General features: G+C 33.9%; 2 protein-coding genes across 4 annotated transcripts; one reads left to right on the top strand and one right to left on the bottom strand.

The window, feature by feature from the left end:
- Positions 1–857: 857 nt before the first annotated feature.
- Positions 858–11743, bottom strand: LOC142225161 (uncharacterized). 3 transcript variants are annotated; one of them, XM_075294952.1, is made up of 2 exons: positions 11195–11740; positions 858–1049 (listed from the first exon to the last, which is right to left on the bottom strand). In XM_075294952.1, exons 1-2 carry the CDS (start codon positions 11511–11513, stop codon positions 1045–1047), a joined length of 324 nt encoding a protein of 107 aa, XP_075151067.1. In that variant the 5' UTR covers positions 11514–11740; the 3' UTR covers positions 858–1044. The 3 variants fall into 3 exon arrangements, with proteins under 3 accessions (XP_075151067.1, XP_075151063.1, XP_075151055.1); XM_075294948.1 differs by lacking the exon at positions 858–1049 and adding an exon at positions 3896–3963 and having other exon boundaries at positions 11195–11743; XM_075294940.1 differs by lacking the exon at positions 858–1049 and adding an exon at positions 10421–10865 and having other exon boundaries at positions 11195–11733.
- Not10 (CCR4-NOT transcription complex subunit 10) lies at positions 10275–15582 on the top strand. The gene is made up of 8 exons (XM_075294934.1): positions 10275–10428; positions 10482–10644; positions 13427–13834; positions 13894–14000; positions 14060–14387; positions 14452–14525; positions 14590–14937; positions 15197–15582. Exons 1-8 carry the CDS (start codon positions 10334–10336, stop codon positions 15537–15539), a joined length of 1866 nt encoding a protein of 621 aa, XP_075151049.1. The 5' UTR covers positions 10275–10333; the 3' UTR covers positions 15540–15582.
- Positions 15583–21649: the final 6067 nt, after the last annotated feature.

Consider the following 21649-nt stretch of genomic DNA (forward strand, 5'->3'; position numbering starts at 1 on the left):
TATAAGGTGAGTACACTAAATTCAAATTACAAAAATATATATGAAGACGATTATATTTTGACCAGGTCTTGTCAAATTATGGATGGAGATCCAAGGCATTGATTGCGAAACATTTTATATTTCTAAATAAATTGATTCAAAAAAGTAATCGAGAAAATAAGCTGGTTTTCAGATTGAACACTGAACATAGTACTTAGCTATAGGTCGGTACTAAGTTCGAGTTTAGCCACTAATGATAAGTACTATGTTCAGTTTTCAAGCGGAAAACCAGCTTATTTTCACGGTTAGGTTAGGTGAGGTTAAAGTGGAAGCCCGATTAAATTTCAGGCTCACTTAGATTATTCAGTCCATTGTGATACCACATTTAACTAAAAGTACCTATTACATATGGGCACTTCTAGTCTTAAGTTATTTTCACGGTAACTTCTTTAATCAATTAATTTAGAAATACTAAATGTTTCGCAATCAATACATTGGATCTTTTCCATCCATAATTTGGCAAGACTTGATAAAAATGTAATCGTCTTCCTATATATTTTTGCACTTTGAATGTTTTGGTGAAAAAACCGAACATAGTACTCACCTTTAAAGGTGGGTATTAAGTTCGACTTTAGCCGCTAAAATCGCCATTTTTTCACTAAAGTGAAAACTAAATCAGTAAAAAAAGATATAATATTATACATTTTTGTTTCAGATTTCATTATAACTTGATGCGGAATAGACCAAAGCAAATTTTTATAAGGTTTGTATTCCTTAAAATGGATTATTAAAGAAAAGTAATCGTGAAAAAATGACGATTTTAGCGGCTACTGATTTATTAAATCAAAAATAAATCAGTAGAAGCAGAAAAACGTAACAATTTTTTGGATACATTTATTATTGCTTGGTGGGGAATGATCCAAAGCAACAATTGAAACAGTTTATTTCCTTAAAAATGGATTATTAATGAAAATGAAAAAATTAATGGAAAAACGATTATCCAACGTTTGCACAACTTAAGCGTGTCGTTGTCGTATCAGCTGAGCGTCATTGATGAAAATGCGATTAGCCTGAAAATATATTTCATTAAAAATGTGGTATTGTTTACGGTTAAAATGGATGATGAGAAATTAATATCTTTCGTGAAATTCATTTCAAATGTAAAAAACAATCTTTTTCTGCCAGTTTTTGATAGTTTGTTGGTACGTTTTTTCAATTTATCTAATCGCCAAACAATAATACATTGCCGTTATGTTGCGACTACGCTACCTTTTTAGATGCATAACAAGGCCGTTACCCTGCCGTCAAATGAGTAGCTGACTACCAAAAACACTAACATTAAGTTCGCTTGTATAGACCAACTTTAAGCTAACTACTACGCAATACAGAAATTACATTAATGGCCAGTTTCTCATCCTCCGATTAATTTTAACCGGAGGATAGACCTCCGGTTAGTAAAATTTTTGTATGGGATCAGCTGTTTTATCGACACGATAAATAATAACAAGACATTGAGAAAGTGGCCCTAATAAAAGTGTATACAACACTTCGCTAATGCGTTTTACAGACTATCAGTTATTCCGGACGACAGTTCTAGTGTCGACCATATCCCATATATTGTGCACATTATAAGTTAAGTCCGAAGGCATAATCGATACTGCTGCATGTTTATGGAATAGATAACACATTTACCGATTATTTAGTCATCGCCTACAAGTCGTATCGATCCGACACACTGTAAGATTCTTTACAAACACCGACATTCCGTCCGGAATAACTGGTAGTCTGTAAAGCGCATAACGGCAACCGATGCCTTCCGTTTTTCAACGAAGCGAGAATTAATAGAGAATTACTGCAAAAGGATAAAGTGTTTTAATCAGTGTTCGAAATTGCTCCGAAGCTCCGGCTCAGTTTTTTAGCTCTTGCTCTTGGAGCTCTATGAATAGAGTGTCACAACCAATGAGCGACACTGAAAATTAATTTATTTCGAAAAATGTTCGCTTTAACGAACTTTCGCCATTTCTCGGCACTTTGGTCGGGTGGGATGTGACATAAAAATATATAGTAATATGTAGGACACACATTGAAATTTGTGATGGTATGTATTTTTTTAAGTTGATATACAAATGAAATGAATGGAGACAGGCAAACACGTTGTGATTTCTGATTTGATTTTTTAATTGTGTTCGTATACAATTTGTATGTAACCCTCCAAATATTAAACCACGATAGTAAGCCACTATGTATGTTTTAATTCATTTGTTTGTATTGCAAAAATATAAATAAAACAAAAAACAAAGCAAGTAACTGTCCTGAAATGAAGAATTAAGTTTTATTGACAAAATATTTTCCTTTCGTTATCGACATTTCCGAGACCTTCACATATAGGATCCAAAATATTTTTCATATTTGGAGAGTCTAGAACATTAAATTGTATTCCATCTTCTGTGACCAATCCAATGAAAGCTCTTACAATTTTTCTTTATTTAGTGCAACTTTTATTTGCTTCTTCTTTTTTTCATTCTCATCGCATTTTATTTGATGAATTTGTAAAAGCATTAAAGCTTTAGATTTGAAAGCTTTAATGATTTCATTGATCGATTATATTTTTTGCAAACAGCTTCCCCAGTCTCTTCATTGATGTGAATTGCTGATTTTAAAAAATTTCTTTGCAGGCAAAATTTCTCTTAATTTCCGATATTAAAGCTTACAGCCTGTTTCTGTATGTCGAACGAGCTCTATCGATCGACTGAAATGCACAGAAACAGCTGATTTTTGGTTATAAATTCAGCTGTTTGTCTCCATTTCAGTCGATCGATAGAGCTCGTTCTACATACAGAAACAGGCTGTTAATGCGCTTTACAGATTATCAGTTATTCCGGACGACAGTGCTCGTGTCGAACATATCCCATATATTGTGCACATTATCAGTTAAGTCCGAAGGCATAATCGATACTGCTGCATGTTTATAGGATCGATAACACATTTACCGATTATTTAATCATCGCCGACAAGTCGTATCGATCCGACACACTGTAAGATTCTTTACAAACACCGACATTCCGTCCGGAATAACTGATAGTCTGTAAAGCGCATAACATGATAAAACTACTAAAGGTACTACATCACAGTCAGCTGTTCACAGCTGAGTACATCCAACTGTCAAAAACTTGTCTTGTTACTATTGGTTACATTCCACAGGTTACTATTGTCAAAAATATGTATGGTTACTACTGGTTATGTAGATTCTATTGGATACATTTTACATGCCACAGGTTATTATTGTCAAAAACATGTCTGGTTACTATTGGTTACATGGGTTACTGTTGGTAACTAACATTAAAATGAAAATATGTAATATCTTTTGTTTACTAACATTAAATTTGTAAACAAAACTGACATCTGGATGTACTTGAATCTTGCTGTTTTTATTGTTTTTGTAATACTGCAACTACCTGGGAATTATTTTACCGTGGTTGTTAAGGAGATGCCACAAATTCTTGATTGTTTTTTAAACCTGTTTCTTTTAATGGGTCGTAGTTGGTCCTACACATGGACGCTCTAGATTTATGGTCATATACACAATAATAACTGACAGTTTATTGAACTTGTTTATGGAACTTGTATGGTAATAGAAGATTTAACGTTTACGTTAACATTCATGAATATGGGAGTTATTCTGACTTTTGTTTTTTTATTTCCATATATTCATATTTCCATATTTTCATATTTTTTTATTTCCAATTGTTTTCTTGATTTTTCAATTGTTTTTTACTATTTATTTATTTTTTTTTTTTTCAAAATATGTATAATTTACAATATGGAATCTCAATTATGTAAACAAAATTAAAAATAACCCTCATTTTATAGAACAGTTCTACGAGTTTTCGAAAAGGGCTGCTCATTTCATTGGCACTTGTGAGCGGAGCTGTCATGTCGGCACGCTCCTTTTAAGAAGTGCTGAGTTGCATGTGTGCTCCGGCACTCAAATAAAAAAGGGTTTTCGGCTCATTTTTTAGCAAAATTCAAACACTGGTTTTAATAACTAAAATATATTTAAAATTATTGTGTGTGGTAGTTTGAATATACAAAAGAACACGAAATGTGTTATCAAACGGCATTTGAGAAGGCTTTTTAAAAAAGAAAGGGTTTTGTACTCAAAAAAAAAAAAATGTATTGTTATATTTTGAAGATGAAGTGTCTTTAGTTGGTATATGAATTAAAAAAAAAATATTAAAATATACATTTTTAAACCCCCTTTTATTGTATTAAGGTAGGTACTATGTTCGGTTTCTGAAGCGAAATCCCATACAAAACCAAAAATGCGAAAAACTACCGAAATATTTTTTCATTTGTGGTACTTTGTTTTTTTCGAGTTGAAAAACTGACATAAAGTGCATAGTCCCTAATTAGGTCGGCTTTAAATCCTTCTATATGTTGAGATTAGTTAGTTTCAAAACATGGCGCCATTTGTAATGTGAATTAAGAAATAATTGATTTATTCAAATGATTTGTGTTAAATTAGAATACAAAAGTGGTTCGCGTTGTTATTTAAAAATGCAATTAGATTGACGAAATAAAAATAACGGAGTGCTATATGTATATAACATATATAACAGCATCTGGTTCTGTAGCCGTTTCTGCCACAGTATCATCTGCCCTCACATCCCTGACACCCACAATTGCAGCCACTACATCAGCTACAGTGAACAACTCCAACATAGCACCCTCAACACCTGCCACGACCACAGTGGCTGTGACCGCAAATATTGTATTGCAACAACCAAATACAACGGCCGCCCAAGTAGTGAGTGGTCCCATTGGGGTGGCAGCAAATACTACTCCAACATTAGCCACTATTACTAATTCTTCAAATGCAATATCGACTGTTGCTGCCGTTAGTAATACAAATGCAATACTAATGCAATGGTGGTTTCACAATCATCCACAATAGTATCACCAGCAGCTGGATCGAATGTTGTTGTTCCCACCACTACAATGGCTTTAGCAGGAGCTACCGTGGGACTTAAGTCTGGTCAGATATTACAATGACATTGAACCGTATAAATACGGCAGAGAATGAAGTTGATGTGGAGGAATGTTTACCAGGTGATGTTGTTAAATTGGATTTTGCTGGCGAAGAAGTGGCCGGGTGAAATTTTACCCCTAAGGAATGTCTTCCGCCTATTACAACAGTACCATCATCGCTTCAGCCATCAGCAACAATAGCATTCCATCAGCGTCATATTGTAGAGATACAACCAGGCCACCATTTATCATCATCCCCTGCTAATTTAGAATTGACTAATGTTATGCAACATAATGTTTGCACAGAACACGAAGAAGTAGAAGAAGCTAATTGTCATAATACTGCAGATGTAATCGATGAAGATTTCTTTTTTAAAATATGCTTAAAAACGATTTCGTCTTATCTCTGCAAACCCAGTGCTTCTACATTCAACACCCATTTTTTACAAAGAAATGAATTGTATTTTTTTTTATTATTTTACCGCTCCTCGTAATTGCTCCCTTTTCTATTTGTTAAGCGAGCTCGTTTTTTGTGTGTTAGAGGCGTAAATGAATGAGAACTGAACAGAAGAAATGTTAATGCAATTTTAATTTTTAATGGAAACAACATGAAAGCTAAATATGAGAAATGATAATTAAAAATTTTTAAATATAACAATATTAATGAAAGAAAGCTGATAATCCAGAAAAGAAAACATTGTGTTCTAGGGTCTTTAATTAGTGTATAAATGTACAAATTAATAAAAAATCATAATAAAATTATAATCGAACTTGTTTTATTTTTATATACCGGGGTATAAGTAATTGGGTGGTCTTATACGTTTTATACTTTTTAATATAAAATTAGTAAATTTTTCTGAACAAAGTTATATCCAAAATAAATGTTTATAGCAAATAATTAAATAATTTTTATTTAAATAGCAAAATAATTTTCTTGTATTCATCATTTGTCCAAAATGATTGCGATAGGCTGGAATGAAACGATTTAATTTCGTTGTGGCTTTTAAATTTCAGTTAGCGGCATTCTTGCATTTTATCAATTCAAAACACTGGTTGAATTTCATAACGTGACTGAAATAGTTATTGGAACTTATACATTGGGAGAGTATAACATCCTTCTGTAAACCAGCCAATTGCTTCTCAATGTATTAATTTCAGTCAACGAAGAGTCTGGTATAGAACACTAACATCCCTTTGTGACGAAATATAAGTCGGGAACAGTGACTTTGGCTTAGGAACTACCCTTGAACTTGAGTTATGGGCTTAAGTTGGTTGTTCCCCCCGATGTAACAACATTGGCAAATGAAATGGCGTTATTATCCTTTGTGGGAACCGTGGTGGTGACCACTGGACAGCATGGTATTGCAATGCGATTGTGTAGATATTGTGGACACCAACGAATTATGTTTGTTGATGAATGAGTCCATTGCTGCTCATGATGTAAAAGTTAGCATAACACCGGAATTATATGTTTTTTTGATGTGCGTTACAAATTGACGGTATCCATTGGAAAAGCTGAAGAAGACAATGTACCACATGTTGCAGAATGTGGTAAGACACCAGGAGTAGAGCGGCTGGAGCTTTATTCTTAACAATTATTAGTGTCCAGTGCTGTATGAGATTTTTTTGCAAAACAATCCAAAAACTGGTAGAAAAACACTTTTCAAAACAATTATCATTAATGCGTGTATGTAAACAATCAGCTGCTGCGTATGTATAAGTAAAAATAGTATGACATTTGGCGATGTTGTCAATTAAATTGCGGAGAAATAAACGCGGAATAGCTCCAAAATAGCTGTTTTCTTCGTTCGAAATGTATTGTCAACACTCTCATTTTTCAACGCGAAAGAATGGTTAAGTGAAGTTTTTTTCGTGCCAACAAACATAGTACCCACCTTTAGGCTGAAAAATAGAGATTTTAGGGACAACTTTTAATAACTAACTTTAAATTAATGTATTGGTAACTAACTTTAAGCTGATTAAAAGTAGTGCAGAGTTGGGCAATTGACTACTTCCTATTACATCGCCATGTTAAAATAGTTAGTTGTGTCAATATAAAATCAATCCAAGTGTCAACCACTACTAATTGAGAAATAGAAAATAAAGATCATAAATATTCTTCTTTACAAATTCTTATATACTTAAATAAAAGAAATGTCCGTAAATTAAAAGAAATAAACGAGGATTATTAGCGAGTTTTTCCTGTTTTATTTTTATATCCACCTTCGTTTCTTCTTCGTCATTTCCAGCTATTCGGGAAGCTTTCTCCACAATAAATAGTGTATTTCACTCCCATTACTCGAATGAGCATGATAAGTAAACTCGAGAAATTTGACCAAGAAGTTAAGTCGGGAAATGGGCCCATATGAAGCCCATACCAAACCACCTATTTGTGGACTTAAAGTAATCTAGATTTCCAATTTCAAGCAATGCTTGTTTTTATTACGATGAAAATAAATTTGTTTTTGATAATGTGGGACGTACATCTCCTTAATGCGCTTTATGCGCTTTACAGACTATCAGTTATTCCGGACGACAGTGCTCGTGTCGAACATATCCCATATATTGTGCACATTATAAGTTAAGTCCGAAGGCATAATCGATACTGCTGCATGTTTATGGGATCGATAACACATTTACCGATTATTTAGTCATCTCCGACAAGTCGTATCGATCCGACACGCTGTTAGATTCTTTACAAACACCGACATTCCGTCCGGAATAACTGATAGTCTGTAAGGCGCATTACAGACTATCAGTTATTCCGGACGGAATGTCGGTGTTTGTAAAGAATCTTACAGTGTGTCGGATCGATACGACTTGTCGGTGATGACTAAAAAATCGGTAAATGTGTTATCGATCCCATAAACATGCAGCAGTATCGATTATGCCTTCGGACTTAACTTATAATGTGCACAATATATGGGATATGTTTGACACGAGCACTGTCGTCCGGAATAACTGATAATCTGTAATGATATGTTCCCACTGAGTGTGTAAATATAACCATAGCGATAGGCGGTAGGCGAACACTTATTTACGTGTATTTCTTATGGGAAGCCCAAAATCCGCGACGGAATACCGTGACGGCTAGCGGCGTGTCGCTAAATTAAAACTTATTCTAACTCCTTGGCGAAAACTGGTATAGTGTTGCCATCGCTTATCAATTTTTTTAACTCACCACTAGGAATTGCTGTTGCCTGGACACGTGTAGATTATTTTTTCTTGAAATAACTCAACAAATAAGAAGCCATTGTATGTTTTTTTTTTTCAACTTCATTGTTTAATATTGTCAAAGCATTCTGTATTGACAACAAAAACGCTAGGAAACGTAAAAAAGGGAATTATTCGCCGTCAAGCTTATTGTATTTGCCGTTGCGGCAAAAATGTTTCGCCTGCCGCCTATCGCTATGGTTATATTTACACACTGACTCGTTTTCCTCATTCGCTTTTCCAAAACATTTCACCGTTCACACCGAGTTGAGATGTTTTAGTTTGACGGTTGCCATGGAATCACGAAATTCCCATTTACATTTATTCACACATATGCAACGCATGTTCCAATAATTACCGCGAACGCAAAGGGAAACAATTTTTTAAGTTATTTTCACATGTCCATGTTCTTCAAAGCCTTTGTTTATTCTTTTTTTCTATGAAATTTATTTCAATATTTTGACATATATTGGGAATAGGGTATGTTATTCGGGATATAATCCAAATTAGCTGGGTTCACATTGTAAAATTGACGTGTTTTGGAGGAAAACTTGTGTTTTGAACTTGTTTTTTAGTATAAGGCCGGTATGCACCTCTAGCGAAATTTTCGGTGGCAAAAATTTATTTAAGTCTGCAACAAAAAAACAGGGCTGTGTACAAAAATTTTAAACCAGCTAATCGCTTTTAAAAATTGTTAATATATGTTCCAAATATTCCTCAAATAAATTGTTTATTATTTACAGACATTTTAAAACTTTTACGCACACAATGATTGTAATAAATTAAATATTTGCTGCCAAAATATGCTTTTGACAACCCTGTTATTTTTATTAGAGGTGCGTACCAGCTTAAGGCCGGTATGCACCTCTAGCGAAATTTTCGGTAGCAAATATTTATTTAAGTCTACAACAAAAAAAAACTGGGCTGTGTACACAAATTTTAAAACAGCTAATCGCTTTTAAAAATTGTTAATATATGTTCCAAATATTCCTCAAATAAATTGTTTATTATTTACAGACCTTTTAAAACTTTTACGCACACAATGATTGTAATAAATTAAATGTTTGCTGCCAAAATATGCTTTTGACAACCCTGTTATTTTCATTAGAGGTGCGTACCAGCTTACGAAATTGAACGCTACCGAAAATTTCGTTAGCATAAATAGCAATGCATTTCTTATGGGAATGAAATTTTTCGCTAGAGGTGCGTACCAGCTTACGAAATTGAGCGCTACCGAAAATTTCGTTAGCATAAATAGCAATGCATTTCTTATGGGAATGAAATTTTTCGTTAGAGGTGCATACCGGCCTATAGTTTTAAAAGGTCTGTAAATAATAAACAATTTATTTGAGGAATATTTGGAACCTATATTAACAATTTTTAAAAGCGATTAGCTGGTTTAAAATTTGTGTACACGGCCCTGTTTTTTTGTTGTAGACTTAAATAAATTTTTGCTACCGAAAATTTCGCTAGAGGTGCATACCGGCCTTATGGCGAAAATGACTCGTTTTGAAGTGCTTATAAAGGGAAAACATTTCAAACCCCAAAACATGCTTGGTGAAGGCCGGTATGCACCTCTAGCGAAAAATTTCATTCCCATAAGAAATGCATTGCTATTTATGCTAACGAAATTTTCGGTAGCGTTCAATTTCGTAAGCTGGTACGCACCTCTAATGAAAATAACAGGGTTGTCAAAAGCATATTTTGGCAGCAAACATTTAATTTATTACAATCATTGTGTGCGTAAAAGTTTTAAAAGGTCTGTAAATAATAAACAATTTATTTGAGGAATATTTGGAACATATATTAAACATTTTTAAAAGCGATTAGCTGGATTAAAATTTGTGTACACAGCCCTGTTTTTTTGTTGTAGACTTAAATAAATTTTTGCTACCGAAAATTTCGCTAGAGGTGCATACCGGCCTTGAGAACACCGTATAAAGCGCATAAGGCCGATACTATGTTCGTTGTTGAAAGAAACTTTACTTTCGCGATTTATCCCACCGTGTAAGGTACTCTTAGCACCAACATGTTTCTGTTAATTTGTTGGCCTGTGAGAAGTTTCCTTAACATGGCAAATTGACATTTATTAGTAAATAAAGGTGCAAACATAATGGAATCCACGGAATCTGCAATCCCACCAGAGGCTGGAAACTCTGAAGCACAGGACTATCGTCTAATAACAAAAGCCAATGATGAATTTGATATGTAAAGTATTTACTGTATTTCATAAATTCATATGATAAAGACTGAATTTTCAGGGGCAACTATGATGAATGCATCAATATCTTGCAGCAGCTTGAAAAGCTGAAGGGCCGTGATTGCAAGTCGCATCATAATCTGGCAGTGGCAAAATTTTATAAAGGGAAATGTAAAGAATATTTGGGCTTATTGAAAACCTTGGAAGAGTTGGAATTGAGTGAGGTAAGTTCATTCCATCTTTTGGATTTCGTGTAACAAATCCATCGCAGCTTTCCGAGATCTCCCATGCTCTTCCGAGTGAGTTGTTGGTCGTCCAATTTGCTGATATAATGACTGGCACGTATTTAGAGTTTGCTGAATTATGAAACCAGTATGGTTACGAATTGCTTCCATGTTTTTGAGCATATTCCGATTAAGCGAAATAAGTTCCTCAATTGTGTCAACTAGTAAAGCAATAGACTTGTTATGCTTGGTTATAATGTTGTTGCGCCCTCCAGATTTTCATAAACACTATTCAATACAAATAACATGAAGATTCCAAGGAAAATGGACCAAGTTCTACCCAGTCTACTAGACTTTTATAAGGCGGTCATGGTTTCAATTCAATACTTTGTTGAAAAAGTGTTTTATCTCTTTTGCAATGTTTCTAAGAGGGAGGTCTTCTTCCATAGCAATCTATTATTAGACCGTCATTTCTACAGTGTCGCTGCTTTATTTTGTTTAATTCCCAAAATCGGGAAAGCGCAAATTTATTTTTAAAATTGTTACTTACCTTTTCTGAGCTTAGTCCCAAGTTCCTTTTCCATTTCATCTTCAAACACTCGACATTTATCTTCAGCAGTTCTCTTCAAGAATTGTCTAGCTAAACGAATACTTTCAATTTCATTCGGTGCTATTCCGGAGTCTATTCCTGATTTTGATGTGGCTTCCTGTGTACAGTTTACCGTTAGAATGACCTCACAAGAATTGTTACTTCGCTTTTCCTTCTTTCCCAATGAACAATTTTCATCCACGTTCTTTAAGTTTTCCATAGGCTCAAGTATAACCAGTGAAGTGTCTGGTGAAGAGCAACTGGGCAAAGATTTCTCCATTTTAATTTCTGGTGCTGTAAACTTTGCAACTTACTCTTATTAGATTGTATTTCAAGCGGTTTCGATTGGCAGCATTGCCAGATTATACATATGTGACTGCGCTGGCGTCTGTATTTCGGCAAGTTTGATATTGCTCATGCAACGTTGATTTTGAATGTACTTAATTAGTACTCGGTGGAAGTAATTGATCGCCAGTCGGACAAATTAATTCACAAATACCTTCAACCAAGGGTTATATAATATAATACACAAAGTCAACAAGGGTTATATAATATATTATTATATAATATATAATATATTAAGTCAACAAGGGTTATATAATATATTACAAAAAGTCTGTTAAAAACATCATCGGTGTCTATATTTTTGAAATTCAAAGTACAGGGAAACACATATTGTACAATTTGTATGTTTTAAAATATTACACAAAGCTTATATTTTGGTTCAGTTATATAATTTAATTTATTTTGCATATTATTACAAATTTTTAATACGAGCTTAGTGGGCATTAGGGTAAAGGAATTGGTATTATATTATTGAATACAAAATGTCACATACAAATCTATACAAACATGCCACACATCGCCATAGTCTTTAGTATATATCTGGCGGGGTGAGATGATTCATTTTGGGATTTATATGCTACGCAAATTAAACCATTCATCTTTTCATATAACTACATCCCCTTAATCTTATTTTTTGATTTCGGTTTGTTACAACAACAAATCGAAATATGTTTTTGAAGACATTGCTGAATTTACCTGATTGGTGATCGATCACACAATGTCTTGTACAGAGTTTATAGGTAGGTAAGAATATTGTCCCAAAGACGTATTGTAGGTGCAAATAATTGTCTTTCGGATATAAGACTTGAGCGCATTTAGTTTACCTTCTATAACGATTAGAGTTGGCAAAGTTTATAATTTCAGAATAGATATAACGGTTTTTGAGACTATATAATTTTATATAATAATATACAATTTTTGTATTTCAACATGTTTTGTATATTTTGTAAGAATATTGATATATTCTATCAAAAATATTTTCTGGACTTTAATATATTTTAAAGTTCCATCAGCACTAGTCCACTTTTTGGAAAAATACATATAATTTTATGTAATAATATAAAATTTTTGTATTTCAACATGTTTTGTATAATTTGGAAGAATATTGATATATTCTGTCAAAGGTATTTTCTGGACTTTAATATATTTTAAAGTTCCATCAGCACTAGTCCACTTTTTGGACAAATACAAGTCATATTCTTAATATATTGCTTTTTCTTGCAATAGTTAGTTTTTGTTAGTTTCAAACAAAATTCATTAAACAGCGATTGCTTTCTCTATTTCAGCAGTCCTTTTGCTGTTTTAGTATCTACTAACAAATAGTTTTTGAGTGTAGTACTTAGTTCTTATACCTTTTCTTACAATTCAACCTGTATTTTGAACCATAATATTTATAAAACAAGTCACTATAAATGACTATTGGTTGAAGTAATAAAATCCTGGCCCTATTACCAGCGGATTCACATCTATAACTTACTTTGAATAAACCAGAAGCGAATGCCATATTCTAAAAAATCTTACCCAACTGATGGTCTGTAAATTGATGTTGTAAGAAGTATTGAAACTATATAAAATTTGGATAAGTAGATTTTCGCATTTGCAATTTTATTTTTTTAAATTAACTTTTGAAACACAATACTTTTAATGAATTTTTTAATGTACATGTTGGGAGCCACCATATTCTTATTCTTCTTCTTCGGGCTGCCACCTAACCTAACCTAATGTACATGTTAAATTTGCAGTCTTTTCTAAAAATAAACTTATATTCTATGTACAATTCCTAAATATTATATATATTTGACCCAAAATTACAACGAAATTTTATCGTTTTTTTATTTTTTATTTTAGAGTAGTCGTAATGTTGCCGCAAGTGTCACCAATATTACCTCACCTTCGCCCGTACATCTATACAATAAGGCCGTAATCTACTATCATCGGCATATGTATCAAACAGCCATAGAAACAATCAGCCCAATTGTGAATAAAATGGAAACATACGACGCCAGTGCGATAGCGATGAATGGCATTTTAATGCTAAGATTATTATTGGCCACCAATCAACCACAAAAAGCCTATAGATTCCTTGAAACTGTCCTTCGCCATTTGGGTATAAACATAGCAACATTGGCAACAGATGAATGTAATGTCCAAGAATCTGTACCAAGACTCGAAGAGAAAACCAATAAACATTTAAAACTCCTCTCATTGCTTACACATGTGGTCAATAGAAAAATTGTTTTGGTACCCGAAGATGGTGTAAGTTTCAAGTGCTTGAGCTATAATAGATAACTATTTTAAAAAACGTTTTATTGTAGTCTCCGGAATTTGCTGCACTCAAGGCCCATCAATATTATATAATGAAGGATTTTCAAATGGCTGCAAAACAATTAAAGAAAATCAATGTGGATTCTTATATGGATGGGTATGTAGCAGTTGTGGCATTTGTAATAAACAAAAAATTTTATTCTCGTATTTGTTTAGCATATACAATCACGAACTGAATGCTCTCATTGCCAACAATATGGGTGTTATACATTTACGTGTACGACACTATGCAATTGCAGCAAATTTTTTCCAAAATTCAATTAATTTTGATAAACACATCGCCTCAAATCTACGCAATGCTGAGTTACACCATATGAGTTCGGCAAAATCATGTGAAATTCTTTACAACTTGGGTATTGCCATGCTCCATTTAAGAAGGCCTAAGGAAGCTTTTCAATGTTTTCTGGTACCTTTGAAAACCTATCATAGTAATCCCCGTTTGTGGTTTAGAATAGCAGAGGCTTGTATTATGGAATATGAAATGGTGAGAGAACCCGATATGTGTTTAAAGGTAAAAGGTAATAATTGTCGACTTTCCTCTCTTACAGAAAAGATCTAATGACGAAAAATACAAAGCCAATTCCTTGACTAGATCATTGTTTTCCAATAGAATAGACTACTCGTAGGTTCCACATAGATATTGCTTACTATTAAGTACTAATTTAAAATTGTTTTAAAATTTCTAGTGAAAGTAGTCAATCGGCGGCAGTGCCAGAACCAACAATGCCTTTCGCTGCATTAAGTCTACGTAATGCTCTAACACTTACGAGATTCTATATGACACAATTACATACACCACCCACGCCTGATGATACTTTGGAGGATGCAGAGTGTCAAGATATTAGCTGGCAAAAGACTAAGGATAATAATTTTTGCAATCCTTCTGGACCAGTTACAAAGGATGCATTTGACACCATGTTATCTTCAATATATGCGGCCCATAGTTATGTATGTTTGAGACTCGGTGATTATGTGACAGCATTGGAAATGGCGGAGGAACTGTTAAAAATGGAACATTTATCCGATGCGCATAAGTATGTATAGGTATTTTGCGGCGATAGCACTTTAACTGGAAATGCTTAATGTAATAGTTATATCCAGAAACATTTTAACACCCCCAGAAAATATAGCCACTCCAGAAACATTTTAACACACCCAAGAATATTTATCGGAAGAATTTGTTTTAGTTATATTTACCAGTAGCATTTTTTTAATTTGAATTATGGTGGGGCTTAGCCCCCTAGATGGTCTGTGTTTAAAATAATTTTAATAAACAATTATCTATGCTTTTAGGATGCTAGCTCATATGTACGCAGGCGAGGCCTTCATTATGATGGATAATTTAACGGAGGCGAGACCTCATTTGGAACCAACTTTTATATCTAATTTAAATACTTTCGATTTCGAGACGAAGGATTGGCAGGTGAAGTCACTGGATGCAGCACAAAATGTAGTACGGTATAATCTCGCTGTTGCTATGACATTGCAAGGAGATCTTGAAATGGCTCGAAGTCTCCTCAATACTTGCACTCACCCTATAGTGGCACAAAAAGTTTTCAATTTAAAGAAAACACAAGCGGCGATAATGGCGGCAGCGTTACAGCAACAGCAGCAAGTAGCCACTCAGAGATCCTAAGGATACAGTTAGAAGCAAAATAAAGTTTATAGTGAAAAAATTATATGTATGTAATGTGTTTCTATTACTTTTGGCGCATGCACTTAAAAATAATGTGTTAAAAAATTCGGTTACAAATACTTACTTTTTACAACCCCATATACACCGATTTTGGGATTTGAATTATTGGGAGCATAAAAGTCGCAATTATTCTCTCAAATTGCCAGTAGCTATGAACATAGTGTTATTTGGAACCCATAAAGATATAAGCCAGATGTGGTTTATATCGGTCAACGTTCTGATGTAGTTCATATAGACCGATCCTGAGATTTTACTTCTCGTACACATTCAAGAGTTGGCGATAATTAATCTCAACAGATTTAAAATTTGGTCTCGGGTTACCTACTTTTTTTTAACATAGACGCTAACTTTTGATGCCTACTGAACTTAAACAAAAATCTTGCATGTAGATCCGTGTAGTCTCATATCTTCGGGAGATTTCATATTCCATCAAACCCACCCGAAATCTTTGAAAGTAGCTTAACCCTCCGTCATACACATGTTTCGATAGTCACATTCGTAACAAATAAGGCCTGGCCAGACCCACTATGTATTTTAATGTATTTATATGGAAAATATACTATTTTGTTGATATTATTACATTATTACTGTCGTAATAATGTCCGCAGAAATCCAAATTTATTATAGACCCCATTTTAACCGATTTTGCACCATCTCATAATGAGTGCAGATTCCAGAAAAAAGTAAAGTAGGAAACAAGCCTTCTCGTGTAAGTTGAACTATCATTAGTATTGGTTCCTACGCTTGATTTGGGAAGCGCGCAATGATTATCGGATATTTTCGCATTTAGTTATTATTAAAAACAGACGTGTAAAAGCACCTTATCGAGTAAGCTGTGTTGGAAATTTCATTAACACCTTCGTAATGCGTATTTTCAGGTGTTATAAGTGCATCCGACTGGGATACTAGTTGTGCTATTGTTATTGCATTTGTATTAAAGTAAATGATCGCATGGTAATTGCTATCTTACTCGCTGTCACCGGCGTTTATCAGTAAGATTGCAAAGGGAAAAAATTTGAATGTATTCTCATATCAAAAAAATTAAAAATTTTGTTTTTCATAACAACAACAGCAGTTTTTGTCTGCTGAAATTAATGAAGTTGTTTCAACAAACATTCAACATACACGTATGTATGGTAAAACTAGAATCCGTAATTCCATCGAAAAGTCATCAGGACTAATGGGGCTCCAAAAATTAAACAACAATAGGTCTGTTTGCGTACGTATTTCAATAAAAATGTGGCATTTGCTTTAAAAATGTTCAGCGTTTTTTCTGGCTTTTTATACACTGCTCCACACTGTGGAACAGGGTATTATAAGTTAGTGCATATGTTTGCAACACCCAGAAGGAGACGAGATAGACACATGGTGTCTTTGGCAAAAATGCTCACGGTGGGCCCTTGAGTCGATATAGCGATGTCCGTCTGTCCGTCTGTCCGTGAACACATTTTTGTAATCAAAGTCTAGGTCGCAGTTTTAGTCCAATCGACTTAAAATTTGGCACAAGTATGTGTTTTGGCTCCAAATAGATCCCTATTGATTTTGGAAGAAATCGGTTCAGATTTAGATATAGCTCCCATATATATATTTCGCCCGATATGGACTTATATGGCCCCAGAAGCCAGAGTTTTACCCTAATTTGCCTAAAATTTTGCACAAGAAGAACAATTAGTACTATAGTCAAGTGTGCCAAATTTTATTGAAATCGGTTGAGATTTAGATATAGCTCCCATATATATCTTTCACCCGACATTGACTAATACGGTCCCAGAAGCCAGAGTTTTACCCCAATTTGGTTGAAATTTTGCACAAGGAGTAGAATTAGCATTGTAGCTATGCGTGCCAAATTTGGTTGAAATCGGTTCAGATTTAGATATAGCTCCCATATATAGCTTTCGCCCGATTTACACTCATATGACCACAGAGGCCAATTTTTAACTCCGATTTAGTTGAAATTTTGCACATGGAGTAGAATTAGCATTGTTGCTATGCGAGCCAAATTTGGTTGAAATCGGTTCAGATTTATATATAGCTCCCTTATATAGCTTTCGCCCGATTTACACTCATATGACCACAGAGGCCAATTTTTAACTCAGATTTAGTTGAAATTTTGCACAGGGAGTAGAATTAGGATTGTAGCTAGGCGTGCCAAATTTGGTTGACATCGGTTCAGATTTAGTTATAGCTCCCATATATATCGTTCGCCCGATTTACACTCATATGACCACAGTGGCCAATCTTTTACTCCGATTTAATTGAAATTTTGCACAGGGAGTAGAATTAGTATTGTTGCTATGCGTGCCAAATTTGGTTGAAATCGGTTCAGATTTAGATATAGCTCCCATCATTGGCGGAGCTAGAAATTTTCTCTGGGGGGGGCCATGCCCCCCCAGACATCCTTCAAAATTTTGTCGAAATTTCCGAAGCGATAAATTACCCCTATTGATAAAACTATACATCCTCAATTTTATTGCGGTGTTAAAGGCAGCAAAATCAATCAAAAACAAAAAAACTCAATCACAAAAATTAGTTGTATCAATTAATTTTTTAATTGGCTTTAATTGGATTGATACTATCATTTTTTTTGATTGAATACATTTCAATTAAAAACAAGTAAGTAAAGTCTAAAGTCGGGCGGAGCCGACTATATTATACCCTTCACCACTATCCAGACACACATTTGTGTTACCATCTTAACTACTTAAAAATTTGGTGGGAGCTATATAAAGGTTTGCATTTTCAGATACAAATACTTTTAATGGAAACAATTTTTTGTACTTCTGCAAAAACTCTAGAATTAAAATTTAAATCGGCTAACGCCCTGGGATGATACACAATGTTAGTAAAAAATATGGGAAATATGAAGCGAGAGAAATTTTAATGCAATTGTACAAAAGAGATTTATGATTTTTCAGGCGATACATATGTATTCGAGATATAGGACAATTAGAGTAATATTTACAATTTTTGCTACTAAGCAGTGGCGATTTTACAAGGATATTGGTTAGATCTCGCCAAGATATGTGTCGGGCGACTTGGACCCTTATTTAAAACTCATCCGTTCTATGGAAATTTTGGCATTGCAGTGTGTAGGATATGGCTAAGATATGGGGAAATCATCACAGAATTTTGTGTAAACTGTGAGAATTTTGGCCATATTTGTATTCTCTGTGGAAACTATCCAGTCAATTGGAGGAAAATCCCATTGAAAATGGGTCTAAAATATGAAACAGTCGACCATATTTCCCCAACTCTGGAGTACGTATATATGGGAGCTATATACAATCTGAACCGATTTTGACTAAATTTGACATGTATAGTTAGAATAATAATTCTGCTATCTATGCGAAATTTCAGGTAAATGGGAGTATAACTTTGGCCCCCTGGTCATATGAGTGCAAATCGGACGGGAGATATATATGGGAGCTATATCTAAGTCTGAACCGATTTTAACAAAATTTGACACACTTAACGATACTATTAAACGTACCCCTTGTGCAAAATTTGAAGCAAATCACGGCAAATCACGGCAAATCTCTGGCTTTTGTGGCCATATAAGTTCAAATCGGACGAAAGATATATATGGGAGCTATATCTAAATTTGAACCGATTTTAATCAAGTGTACCAAGCATTGGTAGAATGCCAATTCTACCCTCTGTGCAAAATTTCATGAAGATCGGTAGTAAACTTTGGGCTATATGGTAGCTATATCTAAATCTGAACCGATTTGGGTGATATTTTGGAAGATTTGCGAGATTCATTAAATATTTGGATGTACGGTATTTCAAGAAAATCGGTTGATAAACACGCTAACTATGACCACATCGTAGATAATTATATATGGCAGCTATATCTAAATCTGAACCGATTTTTTCCAAAACCAATAGCAATTGTCTCTGTCTCAAGAAACGGCCCTATGCCAAATTTGAGGACGATCGGACTTAAATTGCGAGCTGTACTTTGTGCACAAAATTACATATACAGACGGACGGACAGACGGACATCGCTAAATCGACTCAGATTTTAATTCTTACCCGATCGGTATACTAAAAGATGGGTCTATAACCACTATTTCTTGGCGTTATATACAAATGCACAAACTTATTATACCCTGTACCATAGTAGTGGTAAAGGGTATAATTAATTAGATCAATTAATTTCATGGTTGAAGACAAAAAATATTTTATTGTGTGTGGGAGCCGGTTCCACGACACCGCTATAAATAATCAAATAGCAACTTACCATTATTTAATATAACAAAAAATAAAAGCATTGCTTTAAGTATGTGTTTGAAAAATATTGTTTGTAATTTATTTTTAATTCAAGACAACAAAAAATATGAATTTTAAATTTTATTTAAAATGTGTGTTTTAAAACAGGACTAGAATTCATAAAGCACAACATAAACTTAACATATTCATCGTGTATAAAAAATACTAAGAATAAAAAATTAAATAAAAGGCAAAAAATAAATTGAATATTATAAAACGTCTATCTTCGATTAGTTTTTAAAAATTCTCTGAGAACAGAATACAAGGAAGCAACTGTCGAGAGCAGCGGTACCAACTCTGTGGATTTTTCGTGATTTTGACGATTTTAGATGGTAAATTGGGCATGTGACGATTTATGATTTTAATCAACGTAGTTATAAATTGACTATTTTTGAAAATGTGCGTCTCAAGTTTCCTTTTAGTGTTTTTATTACGTGTTTTTAGTTGTAATGTAAATATCAATACTAAAAAATATGCTTAACATACTCTCTCTGCCACAATCTTAATTGGATTAAACACATCGCAAAGCTTGAATTAAAATATAAAACAACTGTAGCTTTGATTATTCTGGGGGGGGCATGAACTATTCTGGGGGGGCATAGCCCCCCCCAGCACCCCCCTAGCTACGCCAATGGCTCCCATATATATATGTTTTTCCGATTTCGACAAAAATGGTAAAAATACCAACATTTCCCTTGTTAAATCGCCACTGCTTAGTCGAAAAGTTGTAAAAATAACTCTAATTTTCCTAAACTTCTAATACATATATATCGAGCGATAAATCATAAATAAACTTTTGCGAAGTTTCCTTAAAATTGCTTCAGATTTAAATGTTTCCCATAAGTTTTAACTAAAATTGTGTTCCACCCTAGTGCATTAGCCAACTTAAATTTTGAGTCTATTGATTTTGTAGAAGTCTATCAAATTCTGTCCACATCGAGTGATATTTAAATGTATTGTGACGAATTTGATAATTATAGACATAAGTTTATTTAAATTAGTTTCCGTTAATTTAAAATTTCAAATTGTAACGATAAAATTTCGCTATCACTTCTTGGAATCATCTATTCATTTTCTAGTATTTTCCTGAATTTCTTTTATGTTCTTTTGTTTGCTTACCGAAATGTTAGTTCTTACTCTCTCATAGAATAACAACCCCTTTGCTTTGTTATTTTGCTTTCTCATTTCATCTCATTGTCTATTGTCATTGTTGTTGTAGTAATGCGAGCATATATCTATGTGAGTGTGTATGTGTTTGGCAGCCACCAGACGAATAACTTAATGGTCGTAGATCCTTCTAGCCTTGTCTAAGAATGTTATGGCGTTGCCAGAATATTGTAGTGCTACCAGAATGTTCTCGTATTGCCACACCGTCATATATAAAAGCGCTCACATGCTGCTAACGAGTCAGTCTTAATTAAAGCGTCAAACGAATAACTTCAGTGTGAACGAATTGTAAAGTGTGAAGTCATAGTAAATAAATTGTAGATTGTCGTTATTTAATAGAACTGTGTTTTAATTGTCGGGTAATTAAAAACGCCTAAATATAAAAGCGTAACAATTGGTGTCAGAAGTGGGATAACGAAAAAAAAATCTACAATGAAGTTTAATGAGCTTCGTGTGGAAGACTTAAAAAAGGAATTGAGCAAACTGGAGCTGCCGACAACAGGCAATAAGGCCCAGCTTCAAAAGCGTCTACTGGAAGAGTTTGAACGGCGTAATATGGACATTGCGACGCATGAGTTTGATTATAAGGAAGACATTGATGAATCAATACT

This window comes from Haematobia irritans, chromosome 1, assembly GCF_050003625.1.
Source record: "Haematobia irritans isolate KBUSLIRL chromosome 1, ASM5000362v1, whole genome shotgun sequence".
Taxonomy (NCBI): Eukaryota; Metazoa; Arthropoda; class Insecta; order Diptera; family Muscidae; genus Haematobia; species Haematobia irritans.